Source organism: Genypterus blacodes, unplaced genomic scaffold (genome assembly GCF_046128005.1).
Source record: "Genypterus blacodes isolate CSIRO-AG114 ecotype Tasmania unplaced genomic scaffold, CSIRO-AGI_Gbla_v1 ptg000063l_1, whole genome shotgun sequence".
NCBI classification, from domain to species: Eukaryota; Metazoa; Chordata; class Actinopteri; order Ophidiiformes; family Ophidiidae; genus Genypterus; species Genypterus blacodes.
In genome coordinates this window covers 479,430-494,519 of record NW_027466875.1, presented here as the reverse complement: position 1 = coordinate 494,519, position 15,090 = coordinate 479,430, and the positions used below count along the sequence as shown (strand labels likewise).

At 44.6% G+C, this 15,090-nt stretch overlaps 1 protein-coding gene across 3 annotated transcripts; it reads left to right on the top strand.

The window, feature by feature from the left end:
- Nucleotides 1–252: 252 nt before the first annotated feature.
- On the top strand, nt 253–14,814 carry zyx (zyxin). 3 transcript variants are annotated; one of them, XM_076154716.1, is made up of 10 exons: nt 253–605; nt 7,082–7,317; nt 7,676–7,932; nt 8,419–8,514; nt 9,267–9,860; nt 10,545–10,686; nt 11,317–11,486; nt 11,954–12,132; nt 12,452–12,572; nt 12,679–14,814. In XM_076154716.1, the coding sequence occupies exons 2-10, from the start codon at nt 7,095–7,097 to the stop codon at nt 12,790–12,792; spliced, it is 1,896 nt and encodes a 631-aa protein (XP_076010831.1). In that variant the 5' UTR covers nt 253–605; nt 7,082–7,094; the 3' UTR covers nt 12,793–14,814. The 3 variants fall into 3 exon arrangements, with proteins under 3 accessions (XP_076010831.1, XP_076010829.1, XP_076010830.1); XM_076154714.1 differs by having other exon boundaries at nt 10,542–10,686; XM_076154715.1 differs by lacking the exon at nt 253–605 and adding an exon at nt 1,404–1,619 and having other exon boundaries at nt 10,542–10,686.
- The last annotated feature ends 276 nt before the right edge of the window (nt 14,815–15,090 follow it).

Genomic DNA, 15,090 nt, shown 5'->3' with positions numbered 1-15,090 from the left:
TGCACAGCCCCGTTATGAGCAGCCTTTCTCCACCAATACTACTTCCATGTGTGTTAAATCCCCGACCGCCTCTAAAGTCTGTATTTAATCAAGGCTCAGGCCCCATTATCTCTCCCTCCCTCTCCCATTCCCTCACTCTGACCTTACAAGGAGAGGCAACAGGGTTGATGTCATTGAGCGAAGAATGTTGCAAGAATCCAGAGAGAAAAGAGAGGAGGAGGAGGAGGGGTCTGACTGGACAGATTATGAACACAGTGAAAAGAAGGAAAGAGAGAGAGAGAGAGGGAGCAAGAGAAGGAAGCAGAGAGAGAGAGAGAGAGAGAGAGAGAGAGAGAGAGAGAGAGAGAGAAAGAGAGAGATGGTGTTTACATAGTAATACACACGTCCTGAGCCAAAGTCGAACGAGAAAGAACTTGTTTGGAAGGATGGTGTCATTCCCATTGCAGCCTGAGAAGCACAAGGGGAGGGTCTAACAGCTGGAGAGGGGAAGAGAGAAAGAGAAGTTATTAGACACTTCTTATTCTTACTCACTGTGAAGAGAAAAGAGGAACAAAGGCAAAGGGAGAGTTATCACACCTTTGTCCACATCGGAGCGTATTAACAAGGTAAGAAATCAATCATAATTGTAATTGTATCTGACCTTAAGGTTCGTGTCTTACTTTGGCTCCAGGTTACCTAATAAGGTAAAGTCTCTATCTGTTTGGGTTCTGACACCCTGGACACAATTGTCCGATGAGCATTTGGCAGCACTGCAAAAGTTTTACATGTGAAGTTAAAAAAAAGTACAATAGACTCCTTCGACTAACGTTGTCCTGCTGTCTGTTTAGTGAATCTGAACAAAAACGTACGAACGTAGTCTTCCACATACTGATGCACACCGAAGATAAGAAATAGGAGAGGAATATGCGGAAGCTCCAGCCGGTGTGCCACATTATCGAGTGGCCACGTTATGTAGTGATTTAAACTTGAATGCGAAATTATCCGCGAATTTCACGTTAATACAATGGGGGTAACATTTGTTTTTTATACACAACTACTAACAGATTTGCCATTTGGTAAAAACAGACAAAAGCACAATGGGGAGAAGAGAATAGATATATATTCATCAATCACAGACGTTGAAACTAAGAATACTGTCGCCAACATTGCTTTAATATCGTCACATCCGTGTCATTTGAAATATTAGAACTTGTATTTATTGTATATTTGTATTTATTCAAATATAGTCAGAAATAAAAATGAATATCCTTGTCACTTCGGTTAATCTGTTACACTGAAGTCACCAGATAACTTAGTCACAACTTCATCTAAAACACCGGAAGTCCATCTTAAAAAAAGTTGACCAAGCGAGCTAGCAAAGGCAGCAAGACGCGTTCAAGTTCCTTCAGAGAAACGCGATTAAACCCCGATGACAGCAAAGGAAGAGAACGCGTCGCCTTAAAGCAGAGACTCTTTCTTTAAAGGACCTGGATGACCAAATCACGCCGGGGGGTGTGTGTGTGTGCGAGTGGTCTGACCTGACGTTATCGTTTACGTTGATGATTAGCCAGAGCGCGTTTACACACGCACACACACACACACACACACATACAGGGAGGCTGCTCCGAACCGACGTGCAGGTGAGTGATCGTTGGCGTTGCTTTCAAACCCAAATCACTCGCTAATCAAACCTGGAATTAGCCTGAGACGCGCTAACATACCCCAACGGTGTGTGCGGGTGCTTAGCCTCGCTAGCTAGCCTCGCCTTCATCGTTATAGTTGGATAACGGTGAGGAGTGACGTTGAGTTAACCTACATATTGTGGTTCGACACTAGTGACCCGTGGCTGTCAGCTGTCATAGCTTTACCTCACAGTCGACTGATCACATCTAACAATCAGTGTGTAAAGGTATGTGGAAGTTATTGTTGATGTCAAGTAAACGCGAATCTGTTATTAGATGATCTGTCCAGATGTGTGTGAATTTCTCGGTGTGATGATTCCACGTAAGTACACATCGGTATTCCCTCACTGAATACAACATCATAAGTGTTTTCTATGCGGGCAAACACGTCACAGCTGTGTGTAACACGGCCTGGGCAGGTGTGTGTGTGTGTGTTTGTGTCACAGAATAGAGACGTGAAACTCCTGTGATCAGCAGCATTAGTGAAGCTGATGTGCAGCGGTTTCCCTCTTCCAGGAGAAAACCCGCAAGCCAAGACCATAATATGATGTGTTCAAGAATAAGCTAAAGTGAGAATGCTGTGGCGGAGAATAGTCTGAGGTTAGTGCGGTGTTTTTGTTCATAACGATTAGGGAATATGTTCACTGATCCGGTCTTTGGAGGAAAGTGCACCACCCCATTATGAGTGGAGAAGCAGGGGAGCCCCTCATTTGTGGCATCTGTGAGTCAGAATGCGTGAGTTATTTCTGAGTGGCTCCCTGCATGTTGAGCTCTTTGCTTCCGTCTCCAACTATCTTCTCACGTTTCCTTTGGCAAACACACACACACACACATTGTTTCACTGCTCACCAGCGAGGCCGAGTGGAATATGCTCAAGAAACCTGTTTACAAGTCTTTCCAGCAGCCTGAGCCGAAGGGATAACACACATTCTCAGTGACTGTCCAGTGACCTGTAAGATTGGCGTGTTGTTGACCCCCACCCCCCCGACCTAGACAGGCGCGCTTTCCCAGAAACCGGGTGTGTTGTTAACATCTGAACAATAGAGAGTTTCATCAACAACACACTAGTGACTGGCACAATGTCTGATGAGTCCAGGCAGGAGTTCATGGGAGGACAGTAAGACATTCTGCTTCTCCTTTGGCTTCTCTCATTATTTGTGTTTTATTTATTGCCAAGCAGAGACCCCCAGCAGATTTAGGCCAGATAGACAATCTGCATGGGCAGAATCATGCATGAAAGAAACCACGGTTGCTTTACTCTTGCCACTTTAAGTGTTTCATGCTTTGATAGTTAGAAGATGCAGGACTTTTTCTTTTATGTGGTAGCAGGATTCACCACTTGCATATGAGACAATTAAAAAGCGGTCGCACTGTATATAGAAACAAAATCAGCTCCTCTGCAACCGCAATGCAATGAAGCACTGCTGGGTTCGACATGTTCCCTTTGAAAAGTTATAACAGTTATTATACCATGTAGTCTTGTGCAGAGGAGGCAGTCTGCTCATGTGAAACTATCAACCCTCACAGAGCAAACACAAAGAGAGGAGGGAGTGTAACGCAACAAGAGCTTTGTTTTGCTTTTAGGTCGTTTCCACTGTCTAACAGTCACCGGGGACTTAATTCATACGCCTTCAGTCTGCAAAAGGCCCCCCAGTTTTCTGTACCCTACCAGGTAGTTAGTCTTATTACATTCATTCTTCATCCCAAGTGTAACCAGTCCCCTATTAGATGGCTGGAATGAGAACCAGCAGGGTTGTGGTTTAGAAGCACTTTTCTAGTCTATAAAAGCTCTCCAACCATGTGGAGTTTATAACAAAATATATTTACAGTACATGATATACACTGCGTAGCCCCGTCTGTGGACCACTTAATGCCACCCTCTGTTATAACCCTAAAGTAGAATAGATGTCTCACTGACACATGTAAGAAGGAAAGAGATAGAAACTGGTAGAACGTAAGTGACCAGAACTTAAGACGGCGGGGTCCATATGAAGAAGAATGAGGAATGATGATGAAGGGGCAGAGACAAAAGGCAGGAACGACACGCAGTACAAAAAGAGAGGCTGATTGGAGAGAGAGAGAGAGAGAGGAAAAAGCAGAAAAAGGTGATGTCATTGAGTTGCAGAGCCAAATATGTTCCTCGGCCGAAGGCGAAGGGTCTCTCTCATCTGAAGGATCAGGTTTCTTGATGGATTTGTTGGGGGATGTGTAACTGATCTCACCGTATTAAATCCCCAGGACCATATCAAGGAACAGATGGAATCTGACCACAAGTTATCGTCACTGTTGAATAATTGATTAGAATATTGCATGTCACAAGGTAGAATACTGTAATGAAAAGACTAAATCACAGTCACTACTCACCTTTGTCAAATACTCTCAGCAGAAAGCCATTATAGCTCTAAGTGTTGTGTTTAGAGTGCTCTGCTCATATTCACTCTTGCAAACCTCATTTAAAGCCAAGGACTTTATCTTGACTGTAACGGGTAAATGTGTTTTTTCATCAAGAGGCCACTTCATGCAGACTTGAAGTGGGCCTTAATACTGGGGCAAAGAGAGGACAGCTATTCATATTTACAGACTGAATCACTCCAACCCCCTCTCGCTTCTTTAGTTTGGTACTTTGTTATTCCATCTGTGCAAAAATCCAGCCAGGAAAAGTCTGCTTGTGTGCCTGCAGTAAAGTTGGCAGCCACATCAATTCACGTCTCTTTGGAGTCTCACCACCTTCCCGTATTGTTCTGTGGAGCAATTTTCTGAATTATTTAAATGGGTTTGGAAAAAGCCAGCTGAGATGCTGTAGCTTCTGGGTTTACAACTGCACTTAGAAGCAGAGTTTGAGTACCAACAGCTTGTTTGTTTTCTACAGATGGATGTAAACTCTGAACAATACCAACATGTTCCAGACTAGACGACACCAGATGAATCAGTAACCATAGTGCTGGATGGAACTGTGTTAGAAAAGCCCTGACATCTAAAACCTTGACCCATGACTAAACACACATAACTGTCTAATAATACTGATCTGTTTCACACATCGAATTTTCACACGTCAAGCTGACATTCGTGTGTGCAACTCAGATGGTTGACATCGGCACCGCCACACGCCTACAGACATCACACCCTCTGCCCCGGATATTCATGTTGTTTTTGACAACATCATTACAGTGAGAGGGGCTAAATCAGCTGGCGCGAGCAAAACGCAGAAAAGAAAGAAAGTGCTTCTGTGTGAGAGCAGATCACACGCACATCAGAAAAGCTTTGATGACTTCTGAGGGCTTTTCTTTCCTGTCAGAACTTGAAGCTTTGCCTCTGTGTCCCAGCAAGGTGGAATGAGGAAACTGCTGATTGCTCCAGCTTCTACTGTCAGCAAGGCTCAGCCTGCATCAGAATTTGAAAGGCTTAACTTTGAGTTGAGCTCTCTCTGCAAAATGTGCTGTCCTGAATGCAGACGGTGTTCAGGAAAACAACTGACGTTTCAATTCCACATTGTAACCCATATTACAAGAAGTCTTATGAATCTTCTGGAAATTCACCATTAATTTCATGATTAGTAATAGAGTACATGCACAGGACCTTAGGAATGATGAAAACAGCAATAAAGCAAAGGTTAACTAGCGCCTAGTTTAAAGTCTGAATAAAATGATCATTCATAGGCCTTTTTGCGTCAGAACTAAGTCACTATGTGTTCTCAGTGTTCCTTCCTATAGAGATAAGTATAGAGAAAATATAAGGCCTAACTTATGAACCTGCTTTGTATTCCGCTTCAAAACTGTAGAATCCCCTCACTGTGAAATGTAACGAGTATCTCAGGTTTACATGAAGTCACTTAGCAGAGGCTTTTATTCAAAGTGACGTACATTTGAGATTAGAATACAACAAAGATCTAGTCCAGAGCAAACAACAAGAGTAAGAACAGGACATATGTGCCAAGGGCAGTGCCTGGAGGAGGCTTAGATAGAGAGGGAGGTTTTATTAGAATTTTTAGCTTTAGATAAAGAGACTCAGCTCATCGAATGGAGTTTGATAACTCATTGCACCACCCAGGGACCATAAAGGAGAAGTTAACATGCTGAATCACCCTTAAGCATAAAAGCAAATATAACAAAGAACTGTAAAAGGCAGATGACACTAAACATGATGCTGAAAAACAGAACTAAGACAAATTCAGACAATTGTAATCGTCAGAACATGGATTGAAGCTCCAACATTGCAGCTATGAAGCCTTACTGGGCTGTGGAGGAATAGATGGCACACAGCAGTTTGTGACTAATGAGTCCTAGAAGGTGTTCAGATGATCACTGTGCCATAATAACAGTATATATAGTTGATACACCGGAAAATGGTATTTCTGGATTGTCTAATCTTAACCAAATGTGACTCATTCTGTCACATGTCAGGTCTTATGGCATTTATCTTTGACATCCTTACACAGTCAAAAAGTTGGCGTCTTAATCATCGCACACAGTTATTATTAGGACGAGTGTGTGTGTGTGTGTGTGTGTGTGTGTGTGTGTGTGTGTGTGTGTGTGTGTGTGTGTGTGTGTGTGTGTGTGTGTGTGTGTGTGTGTGTGTGTGTGTGTGTGTGTGTGTGTGTGTGTGTGTGTGTGTGTGTGTGTGTGTGTGTGTGTGTGTGTGTGTGTGTGTGTGTGTGTGTTTCAGAGATTGGAGGGAAGTTATGACGCAGAAACAAGAGAGTGTATTTGAAATAAAGCAAGTATTACCATAGAGTGTGTATGGGGGCGGTAAGCACAAAGAACTACTGTGCTTTTGGACTAAAGGTCATGTTTAGGCCTCTGTGACTGTGAGGAATCTCGACAGACATCAACATTTGTTTAACCACCAGCATGTGTGAGGTAAATATTTGAGCTCGACTTTAACATCAGCCTCTTCTGACGCACATCACATGAAAGTGTTATGATAGTTGTCATATCTGGTTCAATCTAGTCTCTGTTCCAAACCTACATGTGTTAGTATTGGTAAATTTCTGCTCTTTACGCGTCGCCTTAGGAACTCCTCCCTCACTTTTGCCTCACTAGAGAATGTTTGCCACAGCACGAGTGGTCTCAGGGTCTCAGGGTCTCAGGCAGAGCGGACAGAATGCGTAGTTGTTCAGTGTTTTTTTTACGTTAAAACCCAAGTGCAAGCCCAAACCACAAAAGACTACGTGGGCCAGAAGAAACCTCCATTGTAATGAGGTTATTAGCTCGCAGGATTGAAGAAGTTTTGTGGCTGTGACACCACTACTGATTCACTACTAAAAGACTTTGAAAGCTGTCATCATGAATAATCAGTGTTTCGTCAAGAATGGCTCCATCGTTTATACTTTATCCTGCGATGCATCTTTGTAACCCATGTCCTGTCATAGTCACTGGCCTGTTCTGCTGCTAACTCTTCATGTCTCTCGTGTTTATCCTCAGATAAATACTAAAAATGGAGGACTCCAGCAGCAGCAAGCCTGTCATGGTGACGTCCTCCTTGAACTTTAAAGTCACCACCCCGGGTTTCTACAACCAGCCAAAGAAGTTTGCCTCTGTGGCACCACCACGGCCCAAAAGCCTGACGCCTCCCACAGCTCCATCTCCGACCCCAGCCAGCACCGCCGTGATTGGTCGAGTGGGAGATATGCCTCCGCCCCCGCCTTTGCTCTGCGACGGTAATTGTCTAATCTTTTTATGTGTTTGTAAATACTTTCTATCTACACCGACATCATCCCTTCTTCATCCCACCCCCCATTCCTAACACTCTAATATAATGGAATGTGTTAATTGTGGTGCTGTGGTATAGTGTGAGTGTTTGTGGTGAGGTAACGGTGAACGGCGTCTCCATAGCAGTAACTGTTACCATCCCACTGACACGTGGACTGATCTGACGGATCTGAGCCACTGGCTGATAGCAGCTGTTTTCTGACAGGCCTGGCTGTACGTGCCTCCTTGCATTGGACACGTCGTGCAAACTGAGTATCTGTTTCATCTTATAACCAATCACGCCTCCTTATTTTTATTTTTTGTCAGACTTTCCACCCCCTCCTCCACCACTGGATGATGAATTGCCAGCCCCTCCCCCTGAATGCCAAATCACACCCCCTGCCTCTGACGCTCCCCCTCCTGCCTTCCCTGCTCCACCTCCAGTGGCGGATGACCTGCCCCTCCCAGCTCCCCCCGAGGAGAGTGTCTGCCTGCCCACCTGCCCCTCTCCCCCTCCTCCCCCGCCGCCCCCACCCCTCCCTGCCTCGAGTACCAGTGTTCCCAAGGCCGCTGGGAACCCACAGGTGAGTCATGGCGGTCTCTCAAGCAAATAAGGCTACTTTGTCTTTCTTTCACCTGCATGTAGATTTTGTATACTGCCATTATCATTTGGTTCAGAGGGGAATGTTGTATCGCCACAGTCCATCTTTGTCACTGACATCTGGTTTAGACGTGCAAATGTTGTTGTAATAGAATCAGATGTTTTGAAGGTAGGACTCAAGCGTAGGTTGTGATGTCGTTCTGGATCCCCCATGCCACATTCTGGAAAACTAACTGAGCTGATAACAGAATTATGTTGGAACATGACTGTATGTTGGAATGGATGACGGTGTCAAACATTCCAAACATTCCAAACATTCCATGAATCAAATATGAGGTTTGTTATCACTTACCTTCTCCTCTTCATCCTGCAAACATTTCTCCCTGTGTCCTTCCTGTCATTGTGGCATTAAACATTAGATTCACCTCTTTAACCCTCTGTGATTCTCTCTTATATCTTCTTTTTCCAGAGGCTGATGCAGAAGCAAACCAGCCTTGACAAACAGATTGATTCTCTCACTGACTTGTTGACTGAGATGGAGACCAAGGGACCCTTCAACCCCAAGGTACCAAGACAGACAAAACTATGGAGGGCCTGGGGAATAGACTGTCACAAAAGAGTCAGTATATACATACAGTAAGAGTGTGAGAAAGGAATATGTGCTCCAGGTAGCCAAAGAACAGAGAGAGAAATCCCAGCAGGGTTGATTGACTGTCCAACATCCTACAACCTGTAGACAAAGAGAATGAATCAGAGCACAGGAATAAAGCAAAGCATTTCACTGGACATAGTTTGGAGAGAAGCCAGGCTGGTTTCATTTGTGTAAAGCTCAGCGATGAGTGAGGTATGGTTACATACCTCATTGAACACGAAAACAAGGAGTGCGCGAGCCCGTGATGCACACAGAGCTGAGCCGAGCGCATGGGAGTGTGATGAAGCCAGACACTCAGTGAAAGGCCATAAATGGAGAGTGTTTTTATCCAGCTGGAAGGAACTGGATCAGGGCAGAATAATGTTGGCTCAAATTCACAAAAATAAATGTCAGAAGGACAAAGTATGTCTGATAAGCACAAAGTGTGGAGCGTTTCCAGTGTTTGCTTTAAACTGAGTACAGCGTTTGTTTTCATAAAAATGTCCTCCTTGCAGCAGTTCTGTGTGCGGTGTTACGGTGTTATTGCTTTCATGAATTTTGATCGTCTTACTGAAAATCTAGAATCAACGGCCAGATCACCTTCACACGCTGAATACAAAAGCTACATTCTGTTGTGCTTTCTCTGATGTGATTAATTGTTAATGTTGCTTTTGTTGACTTCACAGCTACCAAGCCAGTATTCAGCACCAGCGCCCAAGCCTTCAGCTCCTCCACCCACCGCCCCCAAACCCACCCTCTCCTTTCTTCCACCCCCTGAGATGGGAGACCGCCCACCTCCTGCACCGTGGGCAGAGGAGCTCAAAGCCAGAACAAACCGGCACGCCAATCACAATTCGACTCCAGCTGCTGCACCGAGCCCCGCCGCTCAGCCGTTGTTCGCAAAGCCCCCAGCTGTGGCACCCAAGTCGGGCTTTGGCGGGAGGCCGACAAATTCATCAGCCTCTCTGGCTCAGAAACTGAACCAGAACCTGAACCACACCCCTTCCCCTCATGGCGTTGCACCAAAACCTTCGGTTGTTTCTGCCGCCAGCTCTTTCCCACCACCTCCCGCAGCTCCACCTGCACCTCCCGCTGCACCAAACAACCCATCTGCTCTCCCTGCATCCAATCACCTTAAGAAGAGTCTTCCCTTTATCAGCAAGGAGAACACAAACGCACCCCCTCCTCCTGCTGCCGCGCCTCCTCCTCCTCAACCCAAGACAATGTCACTTCCAGCCTCCTCCTTTAACCAGCCAATGAAATCTCCCCCCGCATCAACGGTATGTTTTGTTGTTTCCAGTCATGTACAATAAAAACACAGGAAGTAGAAATTATTTAGATGACATTCAACAAGTGAGATGTATGCATTTTAAAAATGGAGGCCAGCCTGCATGTCACAATGTTTCCAAAGACGAACTGTTCAGCTGTAAATAACTAAATGCTCTATAAAGCTGTGGATGTGCCAAGCCACGTAAATAATGCATAAACACAAACGGGTTTGTGTGTGTGTGTGTGTGTGTGTGTGTGTGTGTGTGTGTGTGTGTGTGTGTGTGTGTGTGTGTGTGTGTGTGTGTGTGTGTGTGTGTGTGTGTGTGTGTGTGTGTGTGTGTGTGTGTGTGTGTGTGTGTGTGTGTGTGTGTGTGTGTGTGTTATGACAGCTGGCTTTTTCTATATTGAAACACGTTCATTCTAATGTGTTAATGGTGTGAACGCAGATGATGTTTAGAAAATATTGAGCCTTTTTTTCATACAAACGTATATAAAGGGATTAATGTGTGTGTGTGTGTGTGTGTGTGTGTGTGTGTGTGTGTGTGTGTGTGTGTGTGTGTGTGTGTGTGTGTGTGTGTGTGTGTGTGTGTGTGTGTGTGTGTGTGTGTGTGTGTGTGTGTGTGTGTGTGTGTGTGTGTGTGTGTGTGTGTGTGTGTGTGTGTGTGTGTGTGTGTGTGTGTGTGTGTTCAAAGCAGCCCTCACCTCCTGGCCCAGTCAGTATTCCAGGTGGCGGCGTTCCTCTCTCCATGAGAGAAGTGGAGGAGTTGGAAAGAATGACCCAGGACTTCATTAAAGATATGGACACACACGCACCTGTCATCACCTCTGCTCCAACAGGTACAAACACACACACACACACACACACACACACACACACACACATATACATGTAAACACTGGGGAAACGTATCATATTTTCATACCCGCATTTTGTTTTTTGGTCTTTTTTTTCTGTTCATTAGTTATTAATAAGGAAGGTGCATTATTATGATTTTGTTGGGATAATATTCCAAATGATATAGGAAAATGTCATTAGACGTTATCATTACTCCACAAGGATACAAAAGCTTTCTTGATGGGGTCCAAGTTTAGTCTTTCCTCCATTCTGGGGTTTAGCTTTAGTGGAGTTGATCCCAATAGTGGTTTTCTGTTTACTGTTTGTTTACATACTTTCTTACTTACAAATGATGTGTCAAAATATCTCCTGTTTTGGATCAGAAACATACAAATCTTTGAGCAATTCACCACAATCGATGGAATATATAAAATTGTGCAATCTCACCATCTTTGAAAAATAATTCAGTCATTTCCATTGATTACAATGTCGTCCCGATTGTTTTGGTGTTTGTGAGCTCTAGGACAAAGTGTGCGCTGGTGACTGACCTTGTTTGTGCATCTTTAATGGTTTGTTTGTCTTGTTTGTATATCTTACATGTCCGTCTGACTCCTCCTCTCTCATTCTCTCAGAGGTTTGTGGGAAGTGTGGCGAGGCTCTGTCCCGCTCTCAGCCTGCAGTGAGGGCCATGGACAAGCTCTTCCACTCCACCTGCTTCTGCTGCGTAATGTGTCATCGCCCCCTGCAGGGCATGCAGTTCTACGACAGAGACGGCGCACCTCAGTGTGAGGACTGTTACATGGTGAGGAGACATACACGCACACACACACACACACACACACACACTCAAACGGTTGTGTGAAGATTACATGTGGAGGCGATGGTCACAGCACAAACAAAACTGTCTGTCTGTTTTATTGAGCGAACGACGAAGTACACAAATGCAAAATGGATTCTAAACTATATCATGCTCACAAATTAAGAAAAGCCGTTGCACAAACATTTGTGTTGTTGTGAAGTAGCTTCACACCAGTTTCATGTTTAAATGATTTTTTATAAATATCTAAATAGGAAGCACCCATTTTTTTCAAGCATTCTTTTTTAAGCATTTCAGTTCCACATGAAAATGAAAGTCTGTCTGCATATAAATACACAGTTCACTCTTCATGCTTTATACTGAATCTTATCTGTTAGCAGTCGGTGGTATTCAGTGTGGGTTGGTTATTTTACTAGTTTTGTATGTCTGACGTTCCCTCTGCTCACGCTCAGAGTTCCCTGGCTGTGTGTTCCCGGTGTGGGGAGAGGATCACCGACCGCGTGCTGAAGGCTGTGGGCCAGTGTTTCCACGCCCACTGTTTCCGCTGCAGCACCTGCTCCTGCGTACTGGAGGGGGCGCCATTCATCACCGACGACAACAACAATCCCTACTGTGTCCAGGATTACCACAGGTAGCTGTTGGCTACTGATCGCTGATTGATTGACAAGGCATATGATTAGTAAGACTGTCGTATAGAGAGACAGGAGGGACAAAAGGTTTCAGGACAAATTGGTTACAGCAGTGTTTGCATTTGTATAAAACCTGTAATCACGATGGCCGATGATGCCGTAACAGTGAGGAAGATACTTTCAGAGCTCAAACCCCAGTTAGCTTACCATCACCCTCCTTACTCCGTGTGCTCTTGATTCAAAGTGAAAACGTTCCTCTCTGTCACTAGTCGACAGGCCCAGAAGCAGCAACTTAGCCGACTGTCCACCTCTCTCTTCCAGGCGTTTCTCCCCTCTGTGTGTGAGCTGTAATGAGCCCATTGTTCCAGCTCCGGGCAGTGAGGAGACGGTCCGAGTGGTGGCCCTGGACAAGAACTTCCACCTCAAGTGTTACCGTTGCGAGGTAAGGCATTTACTAGACACCAGACTGCTTCAAAACGTGCCTGCGGTCACTTTTAGTACAGCCTGGAAAAGTGTGTGTGAGCTCATCTGTTGAATTTCTTTTGCAGGATTGTGCTCGCCCGCTTTCCATAGAAGCGGATGAAGATGGCTGCTACCCGCTGGATGGTAAAATCCTGTGCATGAAGTGCCACACCCAGCGAGCCAAACAGGCCCAGCACTGATCGGTGGAAACTTCCGTCAGTCCCCTTAACTATGAACCAAATCCAAAAGCACAGGATTCATCCAGCTGCCATTTTGCCTTCGCAACAGGGCTTTATAAACGCGTGCAGGTGCGAGTGAGTGTGAATGTGCTGCGTGAGTTGGTGTTTGCATGCAGATACGGCGTATCGCCCCCTCATCTTTGTTAGGTTCCCCTCAGTGCAGAGGTAATGTACTGCGCTGAAATACTCCTCTGGTCTTTAACCCTCCGCCTCTCCTCTGCTTGCCTTCTTTGCATATAAAATTGTATTTTTGTGCCATTCTGTGTTTACACTTAAGTCTTTCAGCAAAAATTGCACAAAAACGTCTCGGTCACAATTGCAGGCCCGTGAGTCTAAAGCTGCAGTTCTCCGTCTCCTTGCCCTCAGCGTTGTCAGTAAGCCTTGTGTGGTGATCGTTTTCCGCGTTAAGATTTTCTCCCGAGCAGCAGGCAGGATGCTCAAAGGTTTGGGCGATAAGTACTGACGCTCCGGACGTACAGAACACAATCCCCACAGGGCGAGCGGTTATCAGGAGCCTCCTGCCTGACCATTCCACAGATGTCCACCCTTGAGTTTGCTGTTGGTTGAGTATATCTGCAGCACTTAGGCAGTTGTAGTGCCTGCAAGCATGAATACTGATGCTCGCTTGCCTAGAAAAGTGCTTTCGACTCCGGTAACAATTAAACTAATTTAGGGCTATAACTGACTGCAAAACAAACAAAACGGGGAATGTTGCTCTTCGTCTGTGATGTGAATTTGATCATTTTACAGGCATGCGTTAACGAATGACTCTGTATTAGATTATGGATTTAAAAAAAGAGCTTTGAGCCAGTTTACCCTTGTTGAGTATTTTAGACGCATGTTTTAGATGCACAAAGTGTAAATGAACAAAGAAGATGTTTTGCGAGCACAGATTCCATTCCAGGGATCTCCTAATTTAAATTTAGAGGAGTTAGAAATGTCAGCTGCATGGCTGAGAACAGGACCTATTATGTGTCGTTGCACAATCCCACAATGTTCACCGTTTATTGGTATTATCCTCTCCACCCAGAGAAGAAGATTTGACAGGCTTTTATCTCACCAGCTTTTTGCTTTAAAAGAAACTAGAGTAATTTATGGACCTTCTGTGACAGCATTACAGTTCCATACAGTTTATAGCAGTACAGAACTAAATGACCCGTCCTGACAGCAGGTTAGTAGAACAATAGAGGCACCCGATGTGTGTTTTATTCCAGCAATAGGACAAGTAATGACGCTAACACAAAGTGACCAAATACTTCAGCTGTGTTTTGTAAGATTTAGCTAAAACCCATGATTTTCACTGCTTGGATTTGACATCATACCTTTGGGTTTATGATGGCCTTTGTGCTGAAACCTTTGATCAGTGACCTTCTGTTCCATTCTCATTCCACTAAATACCACTATTCTTTCCGGTATTCATCTTTTGTACTTTTGTGATGACCCGTTATATACTGCTTTATGGTTATTATCTTACTGTACTGTATGTCGTCGATAAATGCTTGTGTTTCTTTGATTTGGTTTGAACTCGCCAGTATGCCTTCTCCTCTGTTTCATCAATAAGAAACTATTCCTGCTCATGCTTGAACTCTTGACTATTACAACACTCCAAACATGGCAGCAGTGTTTCAGCGTTGCATGTTTAGCTGTGCAGGTGGCGGTGGCATATCTTTATTTCTCGTAGTATTATGTCTCTTTTGCACCCACTGTTACGCCGTTGTCACCACGATGCGATCATATACGACGATGCCATCATTGCTGCATTTATCTGGTTGTTATGTTGTGTTATGTCCCATAGTATTATGTGAGGATGCGTTTGTCTTTTCATATAGCTCTTTTTATAAAATCCTGATTGATATGTGTGAATGTGTATATGTTTACGGTGAAAAAAAAAGGCCAACATTATTTACCAGTAGCCCCACCCCTCCCCCCTTTGGCTGTATCAAAAGATAAGTAAATAAATAAAAACAATGCTTAATACCACAATATCTGCTTCCTTGTCTGTTGTGATGCTGCCATTCTCTCGTTCTTGGTGCTTGATTTACATTATATTACGAGCATTTGGCAGACTCTTTTTATCCAAAGCGACTTACATTACATTACCACCCTTCGCAGAGGGGAGAGCAATTGAGGGTTCGGTGCCTTGCTCAGGGGCACCTCAGCAGGGACTCGAACCGGCGATCCTCCGGTTCCCAACCGGAAGCTCTACCCACTGAGCTACTGCCTCCCGTACAGGAAAAGTCTTCAAATGTAAGAGCTTGT

Bases quoted from the DNA above. Each gene is read 5' to 3' on its own strand.
- zyx (XM_076154714.1), top strand. From the start codon at position 7,095: ATGGAGGACTCCAGCAGCAGCAAGCCTGTCATGGTGACGTCCTCCTTG. The intron at 8,515-9,266 runs GTACCAAGACAG...TTGACTTCACAG, and splicing joins AGGGACCCTTCAACCCCAAG to CTACCAAGCCAGTATTCAGC. The intron at 11,487-11,953 runs GTGAGGAGACAT...GCTCACGCTCAG, and splicing joins AGTGTGAGGACTGTTACATG to AGTTCCCTGGCTGTGTGTTC.